The 27,597-nt window shown below is 40.8% G+C and overlaps 1 protein-coding gene across 4 annotated transcripts in view; it reads left to right on the forward strand.

The window, feature by feature from the left end:
* The window catches only part of CPXM2 (carboxypeptidase X, M14 family member 2), a 126,331-nt gene that overhangs the window by 46,387 nt on the left and 52,347 nt on the right, over positions 1-27,597 (forward strand). For all 4 annotated transcript variants that reach the window (XM_045025689.1, XM_045025688.1, XM_045025691.1 and 1 more), the window contains one exon: positions 11,181-11,320. In XM_045025689.1, the coding sequence (XP_044881624.1) occupies positions 11,181-11,320 (140 nt within the window). The remainder of the gene's footprint in view (positions 1-11,180; positions 11,321-27,597) is intronic.

The following is a 27,597-nucleotide window of genomic DNA, read 5'->3' on the forward strand; positions in this document are numbered from 1 at the left end:
GGCAGCTTGTCCCAGGCAATGATACATCTACCAAAAAATATAGCAATTTGGAAGCCACTTGTATATGTTCTTGTGTCTCCTGTGTTAGTTACTTTCTCTTTATATGGTGGGTTTTTTTTTATTTTCTATTCCAGCATCAGTCTTAGGCAAAAGACACAATTCTAGGCACATGAATAACATTATTTAATGGAATTGCTAATATGCAAGAACAGGTTTAAATGCTTTGTGGGAACAAGTCCTCAGTTCCAAACTCTTGTTCTTAATTGTTTTTTCACTCTTACAGAGCTTCCTTCTCTACTCCATTCCCTTCCAGTCTAAAACCATTGCTAATACAAAAGAGAGCACAATATCTGTAGCTCGATAGCATGTACAGGACATTAGCAACTTTTCACTTCTAATTTGGTGACTAAAGTCTCAACTGGTTTTATGGTTTCAGTTTATTAATCTTTTTTCCAACTGAGAGTCATTGTCTGATGGACTGAGCATGGGACTAGTAGCCATTAATTTTTGAGTTCTAATCCTGGCCTTGAAATTCCCCTCCTTTTTTCAGTTTGACAAGTCGCTTATTATCTATGCCTGAGTTTCCCAATTTGGGGAAAAAAACAGGAATAATGACTTTGTATGGTGGTTGTGAACATTAATTGATATTTCTCAAGCACTTTGTGATCATTAGATGAATGGTGCTATGTAACTACCAAAAAATGATGATGGTTAAATTTTATTTATGTAGAATAATGCTATAGAAATGGTAAAAGTCTTACCAGGTACTAAGATGCATACTTGGTTCCTTGTCTCAACAGCCTATCAGTCCTTGTTTGATGCTTGTTGCTATATACTGCCTTTCAATTTATATTGTAACCTGTCTGCACGGTCTTCCATATGTAATTGGGATCTCTGGCTATCCCCGGTTATTTAGCTCTTTTAAATTAGAGTGAATAAATTGTGAAATGTCTGGTTTTGGGGCATTGGCAGGGGGTTGAGGGAAGTCACACAAACATCTTGAAACTGAGACCAAATGCAAGTGTATTATAGACCAAATTCACCCTGGAGTTATTCTAGTTGTGTGCTGGTATAAATCCACTGAAGTCAAAGGAATTAAACTGGCATAAAATGAGTTATGTGGGGTGAATCAGTTTCCATATATTAATTAATTAAGCGAATCAAGGTACATATTTCAAGGAAATCTATTTACCCTAGCTGAGACATTAGTGATAGAACAGAGCCATGGATCAGATGACTTTGAGGAGAGTGGAATTTACTAACGTTAGAAGTGACTTTCTTGCTGTGAAATTCCTTTGAAACTCGAATTCGGCTTGACACTTTCCTTTGGCCCAAATAGAGTGGAATTCAGTAAATGAATTAATCTGATTCAGGCTGCAGTTACTTCCAAGATGATTCCTTCAGTCTCTTCCCTCCAATGCACTTACCAAAACTAGAATCTGTGCATTGTTCAAGGGGCAAACAGGATGATGGTGAATGAGTTTAAGGCTTGAAAGTATATTTAAAAACTACAAAAATAGTTGAGGGGGTGCCACTCAGGTTTATGACTAGATCAAAACCTCGTAACTGGAACGTGAACAGAAAAGTGGCTCCAGCCAAGTCTTCCTTTCAGAACAGCTAAGTGACACTCAGGCTGGACAGTTTCCATAACAACATTTGGTCACTTGTTCAGGCTTCTTGTCTCCAGTCTGCTAGGTTACAGGGTTTTTCTGGGCCACAGAACTCTTTTCTTTCTTCTTGATCAGCGTCCAACTCTTCCTCTTGCAAATGAGCTGCTGCCACTTGCTGTTTCCCAGCAGTTCTCCGGACACCACTGGCTGTGACTGTAATATCTGTACCAGTTTTTAGATAGTGACTTCATTTTTCTTCATAGAGAAGCTCATGCTTCCATCTAGGTGGTCGCCTGAAGACTGCAGTGTACTCTCCAACCAAGAGTCCTTTAACCTCAAAGGCCAGTCTTTTTTTAAATTAAAAAAAAAATTCAGTTGTGTTCTGAAACTGGAGAACGAAGATCTTTGTTTAGAAAATTGATCTATTTTCCTACTGCACAAACAAATGCTTCAGCCTGTCATAACTCTGCTAGATGCAATGTCTTATTCCTCATATCTATTGCCATTTCCATATATTGTGTAAATTCTGGCAAACATTCTCTTCATTTTCTGAACTTTCAGGTTTGTTTTGATTATTTTCTGGTATACATACTTTCATGATCCCATCACTCTGGGAGGCTTGTGTATATAAATAACACGAGTACCTAATCTATGACAATGTTTAAATTTAGGAATTTATCTCTTTTCCTTTTCCTGTTTGAGTGCCACCTATTTCTCTTCTACAACTTTATCTCTAATAGACAGCTCCAGTAATCTTCAAATTGCACACTTTCTACATTATAGCACCCACCCAGATAACCATTCAGTAATCCCTTAAACCAGCTCAAACATTTTGAGCACTTACTATGACTGACAGTGCATGTAACAGTGCATTCTGCAGTTCTTTGTCTTTTTCAGATACTCCTAGTTTGCAGCCTGGCCTAAAACGACTAAGGTTTCAATATATTCAAGTTGGTGACATCACTCTTTCCAGATTTCCTCAGTCACTTAACTTTGCATGTTCAACTTCAGTTCAGGATTATGATCTCTGATTTTTGGTGATACTTTTTTATAAAAGTCCCATTTATATATTTCCCAATTTTGGGAAAAAATACTGTCTTTGTTTCAGTTTTGAAATTTAGATTAATTTACAAGTACTTTGTTGAGAGCTGAGGTTAAAGTCAATTACACAGTGAAGACAGGCTTTAGAGTTTCATGCGGGAGTGCAAGTATGTGCATTTGGTTGTTTGTACTGTATGCAGTTGTGTATTTCTGTGCACTCCTTAAATGTACAGTAATCAGAGTGAAATTCATCCCTAAATTCAGCATATTATCTATGCACTTCAGTCCTACTTTTAAACTCTGGTTAGAAGGTTTAATTGCAATGAAGGTGATGCATAGAACTTTGCGTGCCCTGTGAATTTCACCCAGTATGCACGCAGTAGATTCCACTCTTTTAAGTATCAGAAGATGAGTTTGTGTGTAGACTTGTTTCTTTGTGTCACTGTTACAGGATAGAGCAAACAGTGAAATCCACAATCAGTAGTGGCTGAACTTTGTAACTTTGTCCTCACCCATAACTATTTCACATTTGTGGACAATGTGTACCTTCAAATCAGCAGCACTGCTATGGGTACCTGCATGGCCCCACAATATGCCAATATTTTCATGGCTGACTTAGAACAATGCTTCCTCAGCTCTTGTCCCCTAACACCCCTACTCTACTTGCGCTACATTGATGACATCATCATCTGGACCCATGGAAAAGAAGCCCTTAAGGAATTGAATCATGACTTCAACAATTTCCACCCCACCATCAACCTCAGCCTGGACCATTCCACACAAGAAATCCACCTCCTAGACACTACAGTACTAATAAACAATGGCCACATAAACACCACCTTATACCAGAAACCTACTGACTGCTATACTTACCTACATGCCTCCAGCTTCCATCCAGACCACACCACTCGATCCTTTGTCTACAGCCAAGCTCTACGATACAATTGGATTTGCTCCAACCCCTCAGACAAACACCTATAAGATCTCTATCAAGCATTCTTACAACTACAGTACCCACCTGCTGAAGTGAAGAAACAGATTGACAGAGCCAAAAGAGCACCCAGAAGTCACCTACTACAGGACAGGCCCAACAAAAAAAAGTAAGACCACCACTAGCCATCACCTTCACTCCCTCCCCCCACAAACTAAAACCTCTCCAGGACATCATTCAACCTATTTGAAGGACGATCCATCACTCTCACAGATCTTGGGAGACAGGCTAGTCCTTGCTTACAGACAGCCCCCAAACCTGAAGCAAATACTCACCAGCAACCACATACCACACAACAAAAACACTAACCCAGGAACCTATCCTTGCAATAAAGTCTGTTGCCAACTCTGCCCACATCTATTCAGGGGATACCATCATAGGACCTAATCACGTGAGCCACACTATCAGAGGCTCGTTCACCTGCACATCTACCAATGTGATATATGCCATCATGTGCCAGCAATGCCCCTCTGCCATGTACATTGGCCAAACCGAACAGTCTCTTTGTAAAAGAATAAATCGATACAAATCGGACGTCAAGAATTATAACATTCAAAAGCCAGTCAGAGAACACTTCCATCTCCCTGGTCACTCAATTACAGACCTAAACGTTGCAATATTACAACAAAAAAACTTCAAAAACAGACTCCAATGAGAGACTGCTGAATTGGAATTAATTTGCAAATTGGACACCATTAAATTAAATTATTCTTGAATAAAGACTGGGAGTGGATGGGCCATTACACAAAGTAAAACTATTTCCCCATGCTTGGTTTTTTTCCCCCTACAATTCCTCACATCTTGTCAATTGCTGGAAATGGGCCATTTTCATTACCACTACAAACAGTTATTTTTCTCTTCTGCTGATAGCTCACCTTAACTGATCACTCTCCTTATAGTAACTGCACCAGTAACTGGCTGTTACTGCAGTTCACCAGTAACTGCACACCGCACCATAGTAACTCTAGCTCAGGAACCAACCCATGCAACAAACCTCGATGCCAACTCTGCCCACATATCTACACCAGCAACACCATCACAGGACCTAACCAGATCAGCCACACCATCACTGGTTCATTCACCTGCACGTCCACCAATGTAATATATGCCATCATATGCCAGCAGTGCCCCTCTGCTATGTACATCGGCCAAACTGGACAGTCTCTAAGGAAAAGGATAAATGGACACAAATCAGATATTAGGAATGGCAATATACAAAAACCTGTAGGAGAACACTTCAACCTCCCTGGCCACACAATAGCAGATCTTAAGGTGGCCATCCTGCAGCAAAAAAACTTCAGGACCAGACTTCAAAGAGAAACTGCTGAGCTCCAGTTCATCTGCAAATTTGACACCATCAGCTCAGGATTAAACAAAGACTGTGAATGGCTTGCCAATTACAGAACCAGTTTCTCCTCCCTTGGTTTTCACACCTCTACTGCTAGAACAGGGCCCCATCCTCCCTGATTGATCTAACCTCGTTATCTCTAGCTTGCTTCTTGCTTGCATATATAAACCTGCCCCTGGAAATTTCCACCACTTGCATCTGAAGAAGTGGGTATTCACCCACGAAAGCTCATGCTGCAAAACGTCTGTTAGTCTATAAGGTGCCACAGGATTCTTTGTTGCTTTCTCCTTATAGTGTGTATGGTAACACCCATTGTTTCATGTTCTCTGTGTATAGATATCTTCCTACAAAGCTTATGCTCAAATTTGTTAGTCTCTAAGGTGCCGCAAGTACTCCTAATCATTTTTTGACTATTACACAAATATGGTACTTAAGTTTCTTCAAACTAAAGAAATGCTAATGACATTTTGCAGTTATAATTAAGCAAATGATAGTTATGTTTTTGATGTACTGTAATATGCACCCTGATATTTCTATGCTGCCACTCCTTTATGTTGGCAGTAACTACTCTAAAAGGATCATGAGCTGGTTGAAAGTACAAGTCCTGAGCAATTTCAGATCTACAAGCTCCCTGTGGTGAAATAATTATTGCCTTTAGCGGATCTAACTGTTGTCCTCATCCCATTAGGAACTATGTACAAGTTAAACATGGATAGATTGCTACAGGTATAAATAATTACTTGCATTGCAGCTGACTTACTGGGTGTTCATTTTACAGAAGACTGAAATTTCTGCCTCTGTATTTTTAGTACATTTAGGGCTTAGTATCTTCACCCTTGATACAAAAGTAGGCTCTTTGAATTGTGATAGTATGGGACAATTTTTATTGTCTTGTATTTGGAAAGAGAACCATAATTATGAATTGAGAAGACATGCTCTGCTGTCATATTAAAAAGATGGATGAACTTTCTATGAGACTTCAGCCTTACTTCTAAATTTACACTCAGGTACCTTATGAACAATCATTTGCACCCACAATTTTGCTTGAATTTCAGTATCTAAGAGCTGAATTTACAGGGACTTGATAGGCAAGCAATGGTCTGCTGAAATCCTATTTAGCTGTGCACGCAAATTATTTTTTATATTATATTTTATATAATTTTTTAATCATTGCAGGTGCAATTTTAGAGGGCATTTAAAAAAAAGCCCATACCAGGAATAAATATATATATATTGCATATATTGAATGTTATACTTAGCACTTATAAAAATGTTTGGATCGAAAGATCTCAAACTGCTGAACAGCGGTAAGTAAGCATTACTATTCCAACTTTACAGCTGGGGAAATTGAGTCCTACAGAAGTTAAATGACTTCTCTAAGAACACACTGAGTCAATGGCAGAACTGGAAGTAGAACCCATGGCACCTGATTCTGTCTAAAATCCTATGAACTTGGCCACTGTCTCAAAAAATGTGCTGATATATTCAATAGAAGTGCTTTAATTAATGGGAGATACATATCTGCAGGCAGAACTGGGTCCTATGTTGTACTTTAATACCACATTATAGGAGTAGATGCACAGAGTTCAAGACCAGAAGATGCCATTGTGATCATGTGGTCTGACTTCTTGTACAACACATAGAACTCTTTCCCCCGCCCCCCAATAATTGCTAGAACATATCTGAGGTGGGTGTGGGTGTGTATAAATAAATAAATAAACACCTTGCTGTTAAAAAATGTACGCTTAACTTCCAGTCTAAATTTGTCTAGATTCAACTGTCAGCCATTGTCTGCAACATTGAATAATACAATATATCATACCAAAATCAGGGAACTCAAAAGTAGTCAGAACCTGCACTGACATACACCCTGTGCTAACTCATTGACTTTACTAGTCTGCACAGCAACAAAGAACTTGCTTTGGCATGTATTGTATGGTAATAAAGTCTGTCCTTGCTCCCACTGAAGTCACCGAAAGTGCTGCCATTTAATTCCACATGCCAGCATTGGGTTAAAAAATAACAATATATTTGAGAGCTGAGCCATAATCAAAACTCTATAAACAGATTTCAGATCCAGATCTTGGCTTATATCTGGGTTTGCAATCTGTAGTGGTCTGCATCAGATTACCAGTCCTGAACACCTGGAACTTTGAAAAAGTTCCAACTCCAAGTTCAAGAACATTTAGATCTGGGGATTTGGCTATAGATCCAAATATAATGTAATATAGATCTTAACCAACTTGGACCTGGATTCAGAGTTTGAAATCTCTAAAATGAAAGTATTTAACATGCAAATTAAAAGACTAAAATGGTCTGATTTAATACTTTGATTGACTTTCAGCCCATCTTCTCTCCTCCTTCCACTAATCCCTTCATCCTATTAGTTATAAATTTACTGAATCGGTGCTTAAAAATGAACTCTCAAAATATTACACTTTTGGCCATGCTTAAATCATAATTCTAATCCCTTAACTCCCTTAAATACATGGAAGTTTAAATTGATGTAAATATTTTACATGGGAATGTATATTTTGATCCATCTTTGGCTTAATATTTGATTATAGGTATCACATAACCAGGACTGAAAATTAAAATCATGAAAAGAGGTCTATCACAATTTAAACTACTAAAGAGTTAATTAAGAACATAAGTTTATGGAAACAAAATATAAAGGTGGCCATAAGGCAAGTTTAAGGACTTCAAATACCTTTTTAAAAACAAATTACAGTACCATGGCTTTAAAAAATTTAATTAATTTTAGGATATTTTTCCCCAGGAAAAGCCTATTTTAAGAATTTTTGATGAATTAAGCATCTTGAGTTTTAAAAATAGTATATTTAAACAGCAATAAACAAATTGCTGATAAATTACATAGTAAATGTTCTAGTAGCTGGAGAAAAGTTGAAGGAAAAAACAGAATAGAAACAAGTAAAACAGACTTCATCTTTATGCCCTCTTTCTGTCCCTGACTCAGAAAAGCACTTAAGCACATGCTTAAGTCCAGCCATATTCAGCAAAGCTTTTAAAGGTGTGCTTAACTTTTACTATGTAATCTTGTTTTATTGAAAGCAATGGGCCTTAAGGATGTGCTTCAATGACTTGGGCAAACAAGGCTTCTCGTATATCGCTGGTCTTGTTCTTTTCCATTCTCCTTTCTATCATCCACTTCCGCGTTCACCTTTTCCTCACCCTCAGATGTCCCATTTATAAAGCAATGGTCTCATTCTGAATTAGATATGGGCCTGAACCAAAACCTCAATCAACTTTGATTGAACTTTGCAGGAGTTTGGATCTTAACTTTACAGTTCAAGGCCCATCTCTGTTTCAACATATTTTATTTCATCAGCTCCATTGAGTGGGGTCTCAGTTTCATGGCAACACTGACAGTTAGTTACTTTCTGGATTACGTTGTAGCAGGAGCCAACCAGCAACAGAGTCATAGAGTTTAAGGTCAGAAAGGACCACCCGATCATCTAGTCTGACATCCTGCATATCACAGGCCATCAACACCACCCAGCCCCTGCACACTGGATCAAAAAACTTAAATTAGACTAAAGCATTACAGCTCCCAGGAGACTAGACCAGTATGGACCATTGGCAGAGAATAGGAGGGACCAAGGTGCACCAGTGTGAGGCACCTGCAAGGGCAAGAAAATGATTCAGTAAGATATATCCAGATAATCTTGGCATGAGGCATGCACCCACATGCTACAGAGGAAGGCAAAAAAACTCCAAGGTCACTGCCCATCTGAGCTGTGGGAGAATTCCTTCCTGACACGGTGATCAGTTAGAGTGACCCTGAGCATGTAAGCAAGAACCAGCCAGCCAAGAACCTGAGAGAGAGAATGCTCAGTACCACCTCAAAGCCCTGACCCTCCCCTTCCAATGTCCCATCTCCAGCCATGGCAATCCCTGATGCTTCAGTAGAAGGAAACAAAAATAAGTGCTGGAACTAGGGGTGCTGCCCCACTCCCTGGCTTGAAGTGGTTTCCATTACATATACAGGGTTTATAGTTCGGTTAAATGGCTTTCAGCACCCCCACTATAAAAGTTGTTCCAGCACCCCGATGATGATAAAAACACACCAGAAGACACTGGGAGGAAACAAAATCTAACCCTGCAGATGGCTGGCTGACTGGTCAAAAACTTGTGGGCTTTGAGGGGCATGTTCACTCAAAGTTGAAGGATTATTGTTAGTCAGGGGGCCAGAACCTCAAGTCAGTACTTCAATGGAACTATGCCTGTTTAAACCATTTACACTAACAAGCCAGGGCTTGATTCTTCTCTCTCTCTCTCATATCATTTTTACACTAGTTTAACTCCATAGACTTCAGCTGAGTTACTTCTGATTTTATATTGGTGCAAGTGAAAGAGTCAGTGTCTGGTCCTGAGGCACTGTTGTGTTACCTTAGTTTTACATCAGTGTAACTCCATTTTAAATCCGTGGAGTTACACCAGTGCAAACTAGGCTATTGCAATGGTGAATCAAGCCCCCTTGAGAGTCTTGACTTTCCTTGACAAGTAACTTTGTCAAATCCTGATAGTTCATATTTCACTTCAGCTTAAAATGTATTTTTAACTAAACCTCCCTGGAAAAAAGTAATGACTCTTCTCCATAAACAATCTTGGCAATGTTCCTATTTAGTTTCTATCTTATTTTCCCAGTATTTGCTTCTTTCTGAATAATTTATCTTTCGGTGTTAATGGAATTTCCCCTACCCCTTGCAGTTGGACTTGTGTGTAAACTTCATTTTCTGTGTTATAATTTGATTGGGTTTTATCAAATTTGGAAAAATCAGGAATTCTAACTGAACTAATGTGAAATCAAAGACTTTGGGTGTGTGACCTCACTAGAATCTCAACTTTGATCACCTCAGAAGTTTAGACTTCTAGATTCAAGTATGGATCTAAGTTATTGAATGTTTAGTCAGATTGCGTGAATCATCCCTTATGTATCAGGCATTAATTCTCTAGACCTATCCCAGACGTATAATCCACATGCTTACTTCCATATACACCAAATGAAATCGTATCACAGGAAAAATGCATTTGTACCTGTGTTTTATCCTATTTATCTTTAATACATATTTATAAAGTCTCCCTGGCTAGCTCTTGGGAGTTGTTTAGGAGATACCAAGCATTACAACTGCCTGTGAGCCATTCTTGGAATTGCCATGACTGCAAAGAAGTGCACTTTATAACTCCTGAAAAACAGAGTGAGGAGGAGGTATACAAGTGTTTAAAAGCCTGTGTGTAGTGGCTATGAACAAAGCAAAGAGCCTCTGTCCTTTATAATAGCAATAACCACCTGGGTGCAGGGTATTTACAGGGGCTTACTAACCAGGTGAAGCTAACAGCCCTCAGAGTGCCTCCACACCTAATTACATTGCAGCTAGTCATAACTTCCCAGGAAATGGCCTATGATCAGGTAGTTATTGCTTAATTGCAATTTCCTCAGATTCAGTTGCATTCATCTGGATTTTATATGGCCAGCTCTGAGTCATTCCTCCTCATTTGAAAAAGCTGGGAGACTGTGCTTGTTTTTTATTGACAAATACAATACGTGTAAGACATTTACAGTTAGTGGTTTACATGCAGGACTAGGCATCAAGTATTCCTGAGTTCTGATATAATCTCTGACCCTGACTAGTTGTGAGGCCTGGATGTCCCCAGTGATGAAGATTAATGTCCCTGAGTGGAATATGTTGATCCCATTTGCATGAACTCTCTGTTCTCCAGAACTACTTTTGGAGGAGAAGGCCAGGGTTTCACAACAGGGGAGTCTTTCCTCTAAGTGAGTCAGTCTATCACATAGACATTTGCACAGTTCAGAAGACCACATGGGTAATTTGTGCTGGACAGAGACCTTTCTGAGACTGCTGGCACAGAAAGGTAGGTTGGGTTGAAGCCCTGTTCAAAATCAGGCCAGTCAACACTAAATTAAATTTATGTGTCAGGATCTTGGCTTTTTAAATGATTTTAAAATATTTTTCCACTTTGGCCAAGATGTTTTCTTTCCCAATGTATATAGGTCCTGAGAAGGGGCACTCCATCAAAGTCCTAAAACATATGTGTGACCAAAGGAAGGAATGGAATGAATGATGATTTCATGTTCTCTTATTTTTTCCATGAAAGGCTTTTGATTTATCAATGATGATTTATAAAGACAGCTTTGCCTTCTTTTCAGGCAGGTGTTAATGAAAATGATTTTTATGACGGTGCTTGGTGTGCAGGACGAAATGACCCATACCAGTGGATTGAAGTAGATGCTCGAAGGCTAACAAAGTTCACTGGCATTATCACACAAGGGAGAAACTCTCTCTGGTTGTAAGTACATGCTAATTTTGCTGTCTATGATTCTAAAGTTTGATCTAAGTTTGTTCATTTTTTTCCTCAAGAAAGAAAGGGAAAAAGAAGAGATGATGGGACAGAATAGTTAGAGAAAGCAATTAAACAGAAAAAAGATAAATGCATGCTGTTTATACAGTATTGTGTATATGGAAAACAAATCTGAAGGTAGCAAATTACCACACCCTTAAACTACACGTCAAGAAAGCAGGACAGCACGCTTTAACCCTCATCATTACCACTTAAGTGATGAGTAACCCTGTGTACCCAAATACGATTATTTAAACCAGTGTGCAATTTCCTGATATGTTTCCTGTCTGTTTTCCAATATTTAACAAATATCCATTTTTGATTCACACTGGACTATAATCTCTAATCCCCAAAATGTATTAGTACATCAGCAATCACAAATTAATTTATACTCTGGAGTCACATAAATTAAGTCAACATTTGCAATAATATTTATTTGCACATCACTTCATTTCAAAAGGATATAAAAGGACTAAAAAAAATCTGAAGATATTACAACAAAACATGATATACATTTTGATCAGAGTTCCAGCATCTGCTACTGCACTAAGCATGTTCCTTTTGGTTGGAGTCCATGGAGTTGAGTGTGGCCAGTAAGCTTGCCTCATTCTACAACTTCTCCAAGGGACAACTCCTCCTCTCTCCTTGGAGACTGTGGCCTATATACCCCATTCTGGAAAAGCAGAACCCAGAAACTCAGATGCTGGGCACTCCTGTGCTGTCCCTTGTAAATACTGAAAGCATTCTGGAGTCCCATGTCTGGCAGCAGAGTGAGGGATCTGACTATGAATCTCACACAGTTGATGTTTTGCATTTGCAATTAATCTGTTTTTACACACATAATTGCACATTTTGTGTGCATAAAAACCTCTTCATGACCAGGCTCCTTTTTAAAATATATAGCTTAGGCACCTATAGTATTTTTGAAAATTCATCCTGTTAGGTCTACCATTCAAATTGTCTCTACATTGAACCAGCAGCCTTTTGCTAGAGTAATATGTCCTTGTGGAATTTTTACCTCCCCAGTTGGCATAAAAGTGCAAAATCACTGAAGGAGTTGATAAGACTACATATAATAACACAGAGAACTGGACTGATACTCAGCGGGCCTGCATTCTATTGCAGCCTCTGCCATTGGCCTGATGGCTGACCTTGGACAACTCACTTCACTTCAGTGTGTCTCTGTGTCCCCATCTATAAAATAAGGATATTGATACTGACCTCCTTTGTGAAGAGCTAGGTGGAATTTTTATTATTTGCTGCCCAGCATGGCCTCACTCATGGACAACAGAGCAAGCGCTGCACATACTTAGTGGAAGCATTAATTAGAAAGGGAAATCTATCCCTTCTACTCCTCTCTCTGCTAGAGATTTCCAGGTGCTTACCTGCTCCCCGCCTGTGGCCATAATTGGGCCCAATGGAGTTGTACGTGGAGCAAAAAGAAGGAAAATATATTTGAATTTTCTTTAAATGCTCCTTTCTCTGTGCCTGATTCTGATTAACATTGATGCAAGTGACATCAAAAGTGCCTCCACTGAAGTCAATGGAGTTATCCCACTATAAAACCAATTAGAATTAAGCCCTACAAGTACAATGTTCTCTTAAGGGATATAGTGTATATTTTGCATCTTAATCATGCAATATACATTCAAATCCCCCTTTGACCTCTCTGCATTATTCAAGCACGTAATCCCATTGGTACTATTGCAACTACTTCAGTGAGTAGGGGGTTGCAGGATTTAACAAGATCTGTATCCCATACTGTAAAAGAGTATTAGAAAAACAATATCTCTGGTAAAAACAAACTCCCTTTTTATACCGTAATTTCTGGTATTGATTTTCTTTTTCATACTGGTGTGGGAGTGGGAGCCTTTGATGACGAGTTTGCTATAGTTATTCCTCATTGTTCTGTGATAGGTAATTACTGTAGCAAAGGATCAGACATCTCCTGTATTTATACATTAGACATCCCTTGTGCCAGCTATTATTTATACCAGCACATAACTTCTTTGTCTTGTCATGTTGCTGGGTTTTAGTTTATATTATGCAGTTTGCAACAGGGCAGGAGGCCCTATTTACATTTGACACACATTGACTTCTTGGTTTTTAAACTTCTGAACAAGGTGCCTGATCCTGTCCTCATTAAAGTCAATGGGTAGAACTCCCACTGACTCTCAGAAGGGGCAGGGTGCAATTTCCTTCTCATGTACCCAGGCATCTGCATAGTGTCTGTCTCAGATGTTCAGGCCAGGCTCAAAATTCAGCCTTTCTTAAGTAATGACAATGTGCATGTTTTCAAATAGCCCCTGGAGCTTGATCCTGCTTTAGTAAAGTGCCAAACCTTTATTCCCTACCACAGGAACAGGATCAGGTCCTTATGTAATGTTTGACTCCCATTTGTAAATTGTAACTTGTTTTTGTGCTATTTGATTTGGTTAAACTCTGCTCTTTTAATCTCCTATCTCCTTCGGCGGCGGGGGGCCCTTCCGTTCCGGGACCCGCCGCCGAAGTGCCCCGAAGACCCACAGCGGGGGACCCCCCGCCGCTGAATTACCGCCGAAGACCGAGCTGAACTTCGGCGGAGGGTCCCGCTCCGTCTTCGGCGGTAATTCGGCAGCGGGGGGTCGTTCCGCCCTGGAGCGGAAGGACCCCCCGCCGGCGAAGACCGGGAGCGAAGAAGCTCCTGCGCCCGGCCCCGCAAGAGTTTTCTGGGCCCCCCGGAGCAAATGAGGGACCCCGCTCCAGGGCCCCCGAAAAACTCTCGTGGGGGCCCTGTGGGGCTCGGGGCCTGGGGCAAATTGCCCCTCTTGCCCCCCCCTCTGGGCGGCCCTGAAGCAAGGAAGGGTGGTAAGAAGGGAATAGGGAAATGGAGGTGGGGGGTAATGATAAATTAATAGGGGGAAAGAGAAGGTGGATAGAGAGGGATAGAAAAGGGAGGATAAAAATAGAGATGGTGAGGGAGAAGTATATGATGGATGATATATGGTGGGGAGAGCTCAGTGGTTTGAGCATTGGCCTGCTGAACCCAGGGTTGTGACTTCAATCCTTGAGGGGGCCATTTAGGGATATGGGGCAAAAATCTGTTGGATGATTTTAATTGGGGATTGGTCCTGCTTTGAGCAGGGGGTTGGACTACATGATCTCCTGAGATCCCTTCCAACCCTGATATTCTATGATGATGGGGAAGGGGAGTGAGGTAGGTCAGCAGGGAAAGTGATGGAAGCAGATGTTAGAGTCCGAAAGGAGAAAGTCTAGTACTGGGAATGTTTGGTGATATCAGGAGGTGAAAGTTCTCTTCTGCTGCCTGCATTAATGGCTGTAGGACTTCAGATGGCTTAATGGCCTTTTACAGGCTAGCCTAGTAGCTGCTTCTGACAGGATGATGAGCCTCCTCATGGTTTGGGTAGGCTGCGTGGCCTGTCGTCCCAGAGTGGCTGGTCACTGGTCTGATGGAGGTAGGAGGGAAGGGGATTCATAGACCTGGCTCTCTCCCCTGGTTCCTTGCTGCTGTTGACTGGGAGGGCAGTCAAAGTGACTATGGCCCAAAGGTATGTATAAGAAGATGCTGTTGTATCACCTGAGGTACTGTCCCATTTTTTAATGAAACCAAAGACATGAATATTCCTTATTCAAATGGAACACATGTTGGCAAAGAGCCAGGGAGTACCCATCTGCTGAGTTTGTGATGACCGGGAGAACCGTATGGTGACTTGCCTGCCTGGTGCGAAGGTTGCGGATCTTTCGAGGCATCTAGATAGACTTATGTGTAGTGCTGGAGAGGAGCTGGTGGTCGTGGTACATGTAGGTACCAATGACATAGGGAAGGGTAGGAGAGATGTCCTGGAAGCCAAATTTAGGCTGCTAGGGAAGAGACTGAAATCCAGGACCTCTATGGTGGCACTCAGAAATGCTCCCAGTTCCACGCGCAGGGCCAGGTAGGCAGGCAGAGCTTCAGAGTCTCAATGCGTGGATGAGACGGTGGTGTAGAGAGGAGGGGTTCACGTTCATTAGGAACTGGGGAAACTTCTGGGATGGGAGGAGCCTATACAGGAGAGATGGCCTCCACCTAAACCAAAGTGGAACCAGACTGCTGGCACTAAACATTAAAAAGGTTGTAGAGCAGTTTTTAAACTAGGAGATGGGGGAAAGCCGACTGCTGCAGAGGAGCGTGTGGATCGGACACAGACTTTTCTTAGGGGAGAGTCTGATGATAGAGAATCTCCAAGTTATAGTCAGGAGCAGAGGACTGAAAAGTATAATGTAAGGGCCGGATCAGATGATAAACAGTCCCATAAAAAAGAATCTGGCACATCAGAAAAAGGCAGGCTAATAAACAGGGACAAGTTTTTAAAGTGCTTGTACACAAATGCCAGAAGTCTAAATAATAAGATGGGTGAACTAGAGTGCCTTGTGATAAAGGAGGATATAGATATAATAAGCATCACAGAAACCTGGTGGACTGAGACCAATCAATGGGACACAATCATTCCGGGGTACAAAATATATCAGAAGGACAGAACAGGTCATGCAGGGGGAGGAGTGGCACTATATGTGAAAGAAAGTGTAGATTCAAATAAAGTAAAAATCTTAAGCGAATCCACATGTTCCATAGAGTCTCTATGGATAGAAATTTCATGCTCTAGTAAAAATATAACATTAGGGATCTATTATCGACCACCTGACCAGGACAGTAATAGTGATGATGAAATGCTAAGGGAAATTAGAGAGGCTATCAAAATTAAGAACCCAATAATAGTGGGGGATTTCAATTATCCCCATATTGACTGGGAACATTTCACTTCAGGACGAAATGCAGAGATAAAATTTCTCGATACTTTAAATGACTACTTCATGGAGCACTGGTATGGGAACCCACAAGGGGAGAGGCAACTCTAGATTTAATCCTGAGTGGAGCGCAGGAGCTGGTCCAAGAGGTAACTATAGCAGGACCGCTTGGAAATAGTGACCATAATACAATAGCATTCAACATCCCTGTGATGGGAAGAACACCTCAACTGCCCAACACTGTGGCATTTAATTTCAAAAGGGGAAACTATACAAAAATGAGGGGCTAAAATAGACAAAAGTTAAAAGGTACAGTGACTAAAGTGAAATCCCTGCAAGTTGCATGGGCCCTTTTTAAAGACACCATAATAGAGGCCCAACTTCAATGTATACCCCAATGTATACTCTGTAAGTTAGGCTTAGAGAATGTATACCCCAAAAACAGTAAAAGAACTAAAAAAGAGCCACCGTGACTTAACAACCATGTAAAAGAAGCAGTGAGAGATAAAAAGACTTCCTTTAAAAAGTGGAAGTCAAATCCTAGTGAGGCAAATAGAAAGGAGCACAAACACAGTGCAACTTAGGTGCAACTTAGAGTGTAATAAGAAAAGCCAAAGAGGAGTTTGAAGAACGGCTAGCCAAAAACTCTAAAGGTAATAACAAAATGTTTTTTAAGTACATCAGAAGCAGGAAGCCTGCTAAACAACCAGTGGGGCCCCTTGATGATCAAAATACAAAAGGAGCGCTTAAAGACGATAAAGTCATTGCGGAGAAACTAAATGGATTCTTTGCTTCAGTCTTCACGGCTGAGGATGTTAGGGAGATTCCCAAACCTGAGCTGGCTTTTGTAGGTGACAAATCTGAAGAACTGTCACAGATTGAATTGTCACTAGAGGAGGTTTTGGAATTAATTGATAAACTCAACATTAACAAGTCACCCGGACCAGATGGCATTCACCCAAGAGTTCTGAAAGAACTCAAATGTGAAGTTGCGGAACTATTAACTAAGGTTTGTAACCTGTCCTTTAAATTGGCTTCGGTACCCAGTGACTGGAAGTTAGCTAATGTAACGCCAATATTTAAAAAGGGCTCTAGGGGTGATCCCGGCAATTACAGACCGGTAAGTCTAACGTCGGTACCGGGCAAATTAGTTGAAACAATAGTAAAGAATAAAATTGTCAGACACATAGAAAAACATAAACTCTTGAGCAATAGTCAACATGGTTTCTGTAAAGGGAAATCATGTCTTACTAATCTATTAGAGTTCTTTGAAGGGGTCAACAAACATGTGGACAAGGGGGATCCGGTGGACATAGTGTACTTAGATTTCCAGAAAGCCTTTGACAAGGTCCCTCACCAAAGGATCTTACGTAAACTAAGCTGTCATGGGATAAAAGGGAAGGTCCTTTCATGGATTGAGAACTGGTTAAAGGACATGGAACAAAGGGTAGGAATTAATGGTAAATTCTCAGAATGGAGAGGGGTAACTAGTGGTGTTCCCCAAGGGTCAGTCCTCGGACCAGTCCTATTCAATTTATTCATAAAAGATCTGGAGAAAGGGGTAAACAGTGAGGTGGCTAAGTTTGCAGATGATACTAAACTACTCAAGATAGTTAAGACCAAAGCAGATTGTGAAGAACTTCAAAAAGATCTCACAAAACTAAGTGATTGGGCAACAAAATGGCAAATTAAATTTAATGTGGATAAATGTAAAGTAATGCACATTGGAAAAAATAACCCCAACTATACATACAACATGATGGGGGCTAATTTAGCTACAACAAGTCAGGAAAAAGATCTTGGAGTCATCGTGGATAGTTCTCTGAAGATGTCCACGCAGTGTGCAGAGGCGGTCAAAAAAGCAAAGAGGATGTTAGGAATCATTAAAAAGGGGATAGAAAATAAGACTGAGAATATATTATTGCCCTTATATAAATCCATGGTACACCCACATCTCGAATACTGTGTACAGATGTGGTCTCCTCACCTCAAAAAAGATATTCTAGCACTAGAAAAGGTTCAGAAAAGGGCAACTAAAATGATTAGGGGTTTAGAGAGGGTCCCATACGAGGAAAGATTAAAGAGGCTAGGACTCTTCAGCTTGGAAAAGAGAAGACTAAGGGGGGACATGATAGAGGTATATAAAATCATGAGTGATGTTGAGAAAGTGGATAAGGAAAAGTTATTTACTTATTCCCATAATACAAGAACTAGGGGTCACCAAATGAAATTAATAGGCAGCAGGTTTAAAACAAATAAAAGGAAGTTCTTCTTCATGCAGCGCACAGTCAACTTGTGGAACTCCTTACCTGAGGAGGTTGTGAAGGCTAGGACTATAACAATGTTTAAAAGGGGACTGGATAAATTCATGGTGGCTAAGTCCATAAATGGCACTTAGCCAGGATGGGTAAGAATGGTGTCCCTGGCCTCTGTTCGTCAGAGGATGGAGCTGGATGGCAGGAGAGAGATCACTTGATCGTTGCCTGTTAGGTTCACTCCCTCTGGGGCACCTGGCATTGGCCACTGTCGGTAGACAGTTACTGGGTAGATGGACCTTTGGTCTGACCTGGTACGGCCTTTCTTATGTTCTTATGAGTTATGCTGTGTTAAGGGAAAAGATAGCCAAGCTTACTAGCCAGTGGGAGACTTGATTCAAACCTTGGAGAGTTTTCCAGTGAGAGAAAAATGAAGGCACCAAAATATACTAGCCTCTTGCAATCAGGCCAGGAGAAGCCACAGGTTATCACTGGGTCAAGGAATTGATCCGATCAAGTTTAGTTAGTGCTCTGTGTTGTTGGAAATAAAATTCAAATGCTAGACTCTTCACCCCCCCCACCCTTTACACAGGAATACAAGTCTGAAAACTCTGTAGAAATGCCATGTTTCCAGGGCGTGGGCTGTCATGTTACAGTAATAAAGAATCACAGAAGAAGTCACTTTCTATAAACACTGAACAGGGAACTTTATTACAGCAAGAAAAAATAACTCCAAAGCTACTCTGTTTTTCACTGTAGAGGTTCTGCCTAGGTTAGAACCTGCTATAGATTTAAAGAAACAGTACACATATCCTAGGGTGACCACACAGCAAGTGTGAAAAATCGGGACAGCAAGTGTGGGGGAAAAAAACAGGGATGGGGCTAAAAGGCACCTATATAAGATAAAGCCCCAAATATTGGGACTGTCCCTATAAAATTGGGACATCTGGTCACCCCAACTTATCCTCAAAAGCAGAGGGCATGTGCAGAGGGCCATCGCCACGCACTCCAGCAGGTGGCAGCACAAAGGTCTTTGCCACTCACTGAGGAGCAGGAATATTGGTGGGGACAGGGGAGGATGGGAGCATGGCCAATGGGCTTATTCATAGTATAGATGCAGTGGCTCAAAAGCTTGTGTAGTTAATGGAAGCAGCTGCTTCTCCTTTATGCCTGGTAGTGGCAGCTGAAGCCTGGATTTACTGGTGATCCAGTCCATATAAACAGTTCCTAGGGATAAAACCCTTCTAGTTTGTTTGTGGAAACAGTTTTGTTCATGGAAACAGGTTTTGGCCTTAAGGGCATATCATGGAGAGCATTCAAGTTCATTCTCCTCCAGGGAAAAAAACAATGGATGAAGTGAAGAGCAGCGGGGACACTTACTGGGTGGAATATGAAAAGCGTTGCCTTGTCCAATTTATTGCATCATCACAAACCAGTCCATTCTATTCCTATCAACATCAGCACTGTTATTTGCACCATAAAATGTCTGGGAATCTGGTCACCATTCAATGTACCTCTCTTCTGAGTCCCATCCTGCTGCAAGTTCCTTGCATGCACTGACTCGCCGGGAGGCCCTACACCATATCTGAAGTGACAGCCCAGTGGCAGCAACTGGTGAGGCTTTTCCCGAGAAACTGAAGAGAAACTTAGAAAATCCAAATAACAAAAGAGAAGAAATGAAGGGATGGGAAGAAGGGGAGGAAGAGAAAAATCAAAGGAAAGCAGGAGAGGAGGAATGAGCATGGTTTGGGGGAAGCTGGAGAGTGTTTAAATACTGTTCCAGAAGTACAAGGAAGTAAAAATTAGAGAAATAGAATCAACCTGAGAGAGAGGCAATGGCACTAAGGAACAACTCACTCTAAAAAAGGGTGACAAAAGGTCCAGAAATGAGGGAAGGAGTGGAGAGAATGAGAAATACAAGAAGGAATGCAATGTGAGATTGGGATAAACTGAAGGTGGAATGGGGCAAAAGAAAAGGAGGAAAGGGAACCGAATGAAAGGACCTATGGAGAGAAGCAAAGGAAACAGGTTAGATGAGATGTGGTAGAGAAGAGACAACAGAGAGGAGAGGAGAACAGAGGCTGCCAGAAGCAGGTACAGCTCTCACCACGCCCCCTCCCTTGCCCCTAAAATAATTGCTGTGAATTGCTTCACCTCAGTTATTCCCATTGCAATCTGTTACCTTGTTCATGCCTCCCCTCCATCTCTGACTGGGGGATTTGCTCATTCTTCCCAGCAGCTAGTGAACATTTGTTTCAGAGCTTAAACATGAGACCAACAGACAAGTGTGGAGAAAGGCCAATATGGAGCAACAACTCTTGGAAGTGAAGAGTAGGAGGTGAGGGTAAGGGACAAACAAACATGTCTGCATTGAGTAATTCATTCATCATTCTTATTTTCTTCAGAAGAGAGAAGTAATTTCAACTCCATAGGCCAAATTCTGCACTCTGTTATAGACAGAAGTCACTTGGAATTCCATCATTTTATAACAGAAGCAAAATTGGACTCCTAGAGGAGATTTCATAGATTTTGATGAGTCCTCTTCCTTCAGTGATTAAATAAACACATGGATTCAGTGAACAGTTGTTTAGATGCTGCAGGCATTGTTAGGAAGTCTGAAGCCATATGAAAATTGTCTGGGTAAATTCATCATCATCATCAACTCTAAAAACTACCGAGGTTTGTCAAAACTTTTGCAAAAGCTTGCAAACCTCCCAAGCAAAGCTGGGTCCAGTTGCAAGTGAAACTGGCTGGTTTCTGATTTTATCCTGAAGTGGTGTGAAACCCAAAAATGTAACAAATGTCGGTTGAGATCTATGCAAAGCACAAGTGTGGTAGTGGATAGAGTGCCAGCCTTTTCTGGGCTGTTGAGTATGACTGTGTCCTAGGGAGTCATGAATTTGAGGAGCAGCTTCATTGTTTCAGCATGAATACCAGCTGATTAAGAGAGACATTAACAACGGCTCTTTGCAAAGCCATTTTGCCTGTCTTCTCAGACAAAAGAAAGTTGCCAGGGTGCCGCAACCTTTTAGAAAGGGATGTGATGTCCTCTCCTGAGAAATGGATGATATTAGCTGATGGGATTTATTTGGGATGCAGGGGGGTTGTGGCTGAGTATTCTTGGAAAAGTGTGTAATATGTAATGAGTCATTACTGCCAAGGTATCTTTGTGTTTTATGAGCCACGCATTTTACACAACTGTTCAACACTATTCTGAGTAGGGCACCATAAGCATTCTTCTGAAAATGTTAAGAATGTTTTTGAAGAAATTACATGAAGATATTTAAAACATGCACTTTTCTGGCAGAGGAGAAGTATATGTGAATTGCTGCTATTTTCCTAAAAGCCATAGGGGGTCTGTCTCTCATTGCCCAAACAATCTGTGGATAATTTAGCACATCTTTTGTACTAGGAATAGAAAAACATGTCTAAATAGAAGTGTGCCAGTCTGAGGACTGTCTTTGGGTTTGAATCTGCTGGGGTTAATGGCAAAACTCCTGCATAAGGAGGCAAGTGAAATTGAGGGGAGGGATAGATCAGTGGTTTAAGCATTGGCCTGCTAAACCCAGAGTTATGAATTCAATCCTTGAGGGGGCCATTTGGGGATTAGTCCTGCTTTGAGCAGGGGGTTGGACTAGATGATCTCCTGAAATCCTTTCCAATCCTAATAATTTATGATTCTAACTCTCCTGTTCTCTTCAGTAAGGAGCAGGATTGAACCTGTGAACATCATTCATTTTAAACATAAGGTATTGCCATAATAATTCCTTTAATGTCATATTAAAGGTCTGCAGATTAAAAAAGGAAACATACTTCAAAAACTACTAGCTCAGAAAAGGTTTAAAGAATAATTTATTTTGCAGATGCTTTTCTGTTGAGGGTTTTGGTTTTTATTTTATTTTTTATCTGGGTATTTTACTGTATTTTCTACTTGGTGTGACTAGGTAGGGACTGTGAATTTTGGCTCTGTAATACTATATAGCCCTTTATACTGTATATACAGATTATGAAGTGTTTGAGGATCCTTTTTGCTTTGTTTTGCTAACCCCACGATGAGCTTGCTGGGCTGGCAGTCAAAAAAGCCTCTTCTGATTTGTAAACTGAGCATATATGAGGCCAGGCCATAGGGCCCTCATTCTGTCTGCTGATGTAGCCTCTTAACACCACTGTGCCAGTGTAAAGGAGCCATAAGGGAGGCATAGACAGTTTTCCATATCTTAGTGAGATTCTGCGGCTGGTGTAGGGATGGTGGAACGGCTCTATCACCCCCCAGGCCTTATTCTTGTCATAGTAGGAGGATTGATAATGTGTCAGAGGCAAGAATTGCCTCTTACAAACTGGCTCAGTAACCGACTGTACAGTCACCGGTCTGATGAGTGGATCCAATCGCTGGATCCCACATGTGTACAAGCCAACAGGATCTGGGTACAGTCTAGTCACTGATTCTTGCTCTGAGACTCTTGGGCATACTCCCAGGCTCAGACCTCTTACCTCACCCTCTTCTGTGGGATGTGGAATGCTTCCTGGAACCAGTGTGTCACACCTTCCAGGCCACCCAGTCACTTACAAATACCCCCTCAAAATTACATCTACACCCTCTGGGCTTCCCAATTTAATCTTTTGAAGGACAATGTGGCAGGCCAGCAAGTAAATAGGCTTACAGAAGGAATTGACTTTAATCTTAAAGAAGGTGAGAGTTAGATCTTTGAAAATTACAGTAGTTCTGAGATGCACCTTCCCCTAGACTGAGCTTACCTGTTTTTGAGAGTCTAGGTTCATCAGCATTTCAGTCTGGACAGAACCTCTCCTGCAAGTCCTTCCTTTGTGTGGCAGGGGCCAGCATGGAGCAGGACCCCACTCTTAAATATGGTCCCTATCTCCTTGCCATGGGCTCAGTCCCCAGTGCAAAAGCATAGTCCGTGTGTTCCCCCCAAGACCAGAGACTGCTCCTTCCTAGCATTCCCTGAGGCACAAATCCACCAAAGTGGTGTGAGGAGCAAGTGGGACTGTAGCCCTGCCCCACTTTTACATTGGGCATTGGAGTTCACTGGCTGTGAGGAGAGCAGTAGCAGGTGTGACAGTGTGTTCACTTCCCTGCTTACCCTGGAGCTCTGGGTAGGATTGTGCCTAACTGAAGGACAATCCCTCATGAGTTGATGCAGCTCCCAGCCTCCTCCAATGGGAAGAGTGGCTAAAAGCTGCAACTATCCTCTTGAACTGGAAGATAAAAACAAGAGAAAATAAACACGGAAGCCACTTTACCATTCCTACTGAGTAGCTTCTCTGACTGTGACCTGCTCATCAACAGTGCCGGTAACAATGATAAATATTCAACAGGACTGACTTTGGGTCTGATTCTGCTCCCACTGAAATCAGTGGGTGCATTGTGGCTGGCTGCAGTGGTTCACGAGGAGGCTCATACTTTATATACAGGCGCAAATGAAAACGTCTGTGTTGGTTCAGTGCATATTTCAAGACCTGACATAATTATTTTTGATTTGGTGAACTGCTTACCAGTTATTTCCCACTTCTTGTAGTGTCTTCAATGATGAATCAAAGCAATGAATGAAAAACTGGCATTTTCAATATCTGGTCTGATGTCTTTGTGTCTGCTTCCCTGGTAACTCATATCTCCATCTGCTATCCTGGTAAATTCACGGGCAGTGTTTTAAGGGGATCTTTGGCACAGTTTTATAACTTCACGGTATTTTAAAACTAACTAAATAAGGTCATTTAACAATTGTAGGGCCTAGTATTGTGTCATCTAAGTCAATGGTAAAATTTCTGCTGGCTAAAATGGGAGCAGAATTGACCTTTTAGGGGTATTTTTAAAAATAACATTTGTACAATAGGATATGCTCTCCCCTCAGTGAGCATGAATAGCTTTCATTAGCAGTTTCAAAACATGTGGTCCCATCTCCCGATTACAACTAGATTATTTCACTTGTTTTTCACAGGAATAGAAAATGTTCTACCTAAAAATATATGTAATAGTTGAATATAAAAATCCAAAGTACCGCTGTAAATGTTATTGGCCCAAATGTCCCCTCTGCTACACCCATGTAACATCACTGACATCAGTAGAATTTTTTGCACATGTATCTGAGGGAAGAATTTGCCCTGACAATTTTTTTTTAAAAGCATAATCTTTCTTTTCAGCAAAGGGTAGAGTTTGATAAAGAGTTTCAAACCAACATTCATTTCAAAATGAGAAGTTACTGCAGTACAAAGTAACTGATATATTTTTGTAACAAAGCTTGGTCTACCTAAGACGGCATGGCTGTTGCCATCCTAGATCATGGACTGTAGCCTATGCAGGTGCCCAAAGTTATTGAAAGGATTCCTCAGAATGCTTTGGATCTGTCACTTACTCTGGCTTCCTGTGGCAATAAGAACAAGGGGAACATAATACCTGCTATACTAGGTCAAACCAATGGTACATCTAGCCCAGTATCCTGGCTTGACAAGGGCCAATACCAGATCTTAGGGGGAGGGTACAGAATAGGGCAGTTGGAATGATCCACCCTGTCTTTCCCTCCCAGCTTCTTGCAGCCAAAGATTTAGAGTCGCCGCAGTTATAGGGTTGTATCTCTGACCATCTTGGCTAGTAGCCTTTCATGGACCTATTGTATATGAACATATCTAGTCTTTCTTTGAACCCAGTTATACTTTTGGCCATCACAACATCCCATGGCAATCGGTTCAATAGGTTAATTGTTCTTTGTGTGAAAAAAGTACTTCCTCTTGTTTCGATTAAACCTACTGCCTATTAATTTCATTGGTTAATCCCAGGTTTTTGTGTTTGTGGGAAAGAGTAAATAACACTTCACTTTTTCCACACAATGCTTGATTTTTATAGACTCAATCATATCCCCCCTTAACTGTCTCTTTTCTAAGATGAACAGTCCTAATCTTTTTAGTTTCTTCTCATGTGGAAGTCGTTCCATCCCCTTGATCATCTCTGTAGCCCTTCTCTGAATCTTTTGTAGTTCCACTATATTGTTTTTTTACCAGAACTGGACACAGTATTCAAGGTGTAAGTGTGCCATGTATTATATAGTGGCCTTACAATATTTTCTGTCCCTTTTCTAATAGTTCCTAACATTCTGTTAGCCTTTTGACCTCTGTTGCACACTGAGCTGAAATGTTCAGAAAATATCCATGGTGTCTCCAAGATCTTTCTTGAGTAATGGCAGCTACTTTAGAAAGTGAAAGAGTACTTTTTGATGTCTCTTCTCTTATGGAAAGTTGTAGAAAAATATGCTCTTTCAAATGTGTGCATGCAGCTCTGTTAGGTCTTATTTTGAGATTTAGTTCATCTGCTCTCATACTATGGATTCAATAGTGCAGCACTGATTCAGAATATAATACTTAATGATGACTTAGTTCCATTGTAAAGGCTACAAGCAGTCTGGTGCCACCGGACAGACTAACATTTATTTGGGCATAAGCTTTTGTGGATAAAAAAATCTCACTTCTTCAGATCCATGCACCTGAAGAAGTGAGGTTTTTTTACCCACGAAAGCTTATGTCCAAATAAATCTGTTAGTCTTTAAGGTGCCACCGGACTCCTTGTTGTTTTTGTAGATACAGACTAACACAGCTACCCCCTGATATTGTAAAGGCTGTTTTTCATGATTGCACCATGCCAAGGGGGAAATAGAGACATTCTGCCTTGGAGGGTCACAGTGACTCTCAGAGCTTCCCATTTGCATCATGAGTGAGAGTAATTTGTGACATTCCCTTTAAAAAGCTAGAGCACACACCCCTCATTCACCAGACAGCTCTGTGGTATGTACCATATATCCACATATTCCTCACCTCACACTCTTTTTTTAAGCAAGCTGCACCCAGGGGATAGCAACACTAAGCAGTGGTAGGTCTACCAGCAGCCAGTGCACTTCCTTGAACACAGATGTTGCAGTCTTTTTGTGAAAGGTGCAGGCTCCCTGCTCCCACTGTGCAGCTATGTCAGGCAGGGCCAGGACCTTGTCTTAATTACCAACCATGTTCTCCTCCAGTACTTGGGATGTAAAGCATTGTGAGTATGTTTTGCTTGATGATAATACATTGTCTGTCAGTCTAACTGTATCAGCATCTAGATATGGTGTGATGGTTATCCTTCCACAGTCAACAGTTACCCCAAGTTACTACACATTTCCAGGAAACCACAGTTCTGCATTATACTTATAATGTAGCTATTTTTTTCCTAGTATAGTTCAATGTAGATGAATTATTAGTGCTACAAATACTGGCTACTTCACAGGAACAGTAGTTACATCTTACATGAGGACTACAAACATGTTTAAATAAAACTTTAACAAATTCAATGGAAATGTCTTATCCAAATACGGTAGTAAAATCAGTAGCTCCTATGCACTGACACGCAAAGAGCTTTTATGATGTATCATACCATTACAAACTATTATTTATTGTGACTCCCACTCAGTGCCATGAATATGGAGATTGTGACCGCTTCCTTGAAGTTGATAAGCTCTCACTGCAAGAATTGTCCTAGCTACCATTGAAATCATGTTGGCTCTGTAGATCCTTCATGCCTAATAGGATTTCACTGAAAATGTCTAAAAATAAATTTAAATAACTAAAACTAAATCAATAATCGTGTTGACATAATCACAGATTAATTACGGTATATCATTTATGGCAGTGCATTCTATTCTTAATAAAGAATGCTTTGCATTAACTGTAGCACTGATATTGCATCTTCTATTATACTGTCTTAATGGAACCGTATCATGGTTTGAATTGGTTTTATTTTTTTAAATGGAGGGACAAAGTCCAGATTTGTAAAGGCATTTAGGCATTGGCGTGCTTAGTGTTGCAACATTTAACTGATTTAGGAGCCTAAACCGCATTTTCAAAAGGAATTTAGGCACTTAGGAAAATTGGTGGGATTTAGGTGTGTAAATGCCTAAATCCCTTTTGAAAATGAGGTTTACGCTCCTAAATCAGTTACATGTTGCAATGCTGAGTGCAGCAGTGCCCAAGCACAGTACCTCTAAAGATCTGGCCCAAAGATGACAAGCCTTCACCAGCTTAAATGTGGAATGCTCTTGATGGATTTATTTAACTTTATTATACCTATATTAATATCACTTCCTGGTTCTTGTATCCTGGAAGGAGCTTTGACATGCAACATAGCTTGGAAGCCATTTTAATTAATGC

The sequence above is a fragment of the Mauremys mutica genome, chromosome 7 (genome assembly GCF_020497125.1).
Source record: "Mauremys mutica isolate MM-2020 ecotype Southern chromosome 7, ASM2049712v1, whole genome shotgun sequence".
NCBI lineage: Eukaryota > Metazoa > Chordata > Testudines > Geoemydidae > Mauremys > Mauremys mutica.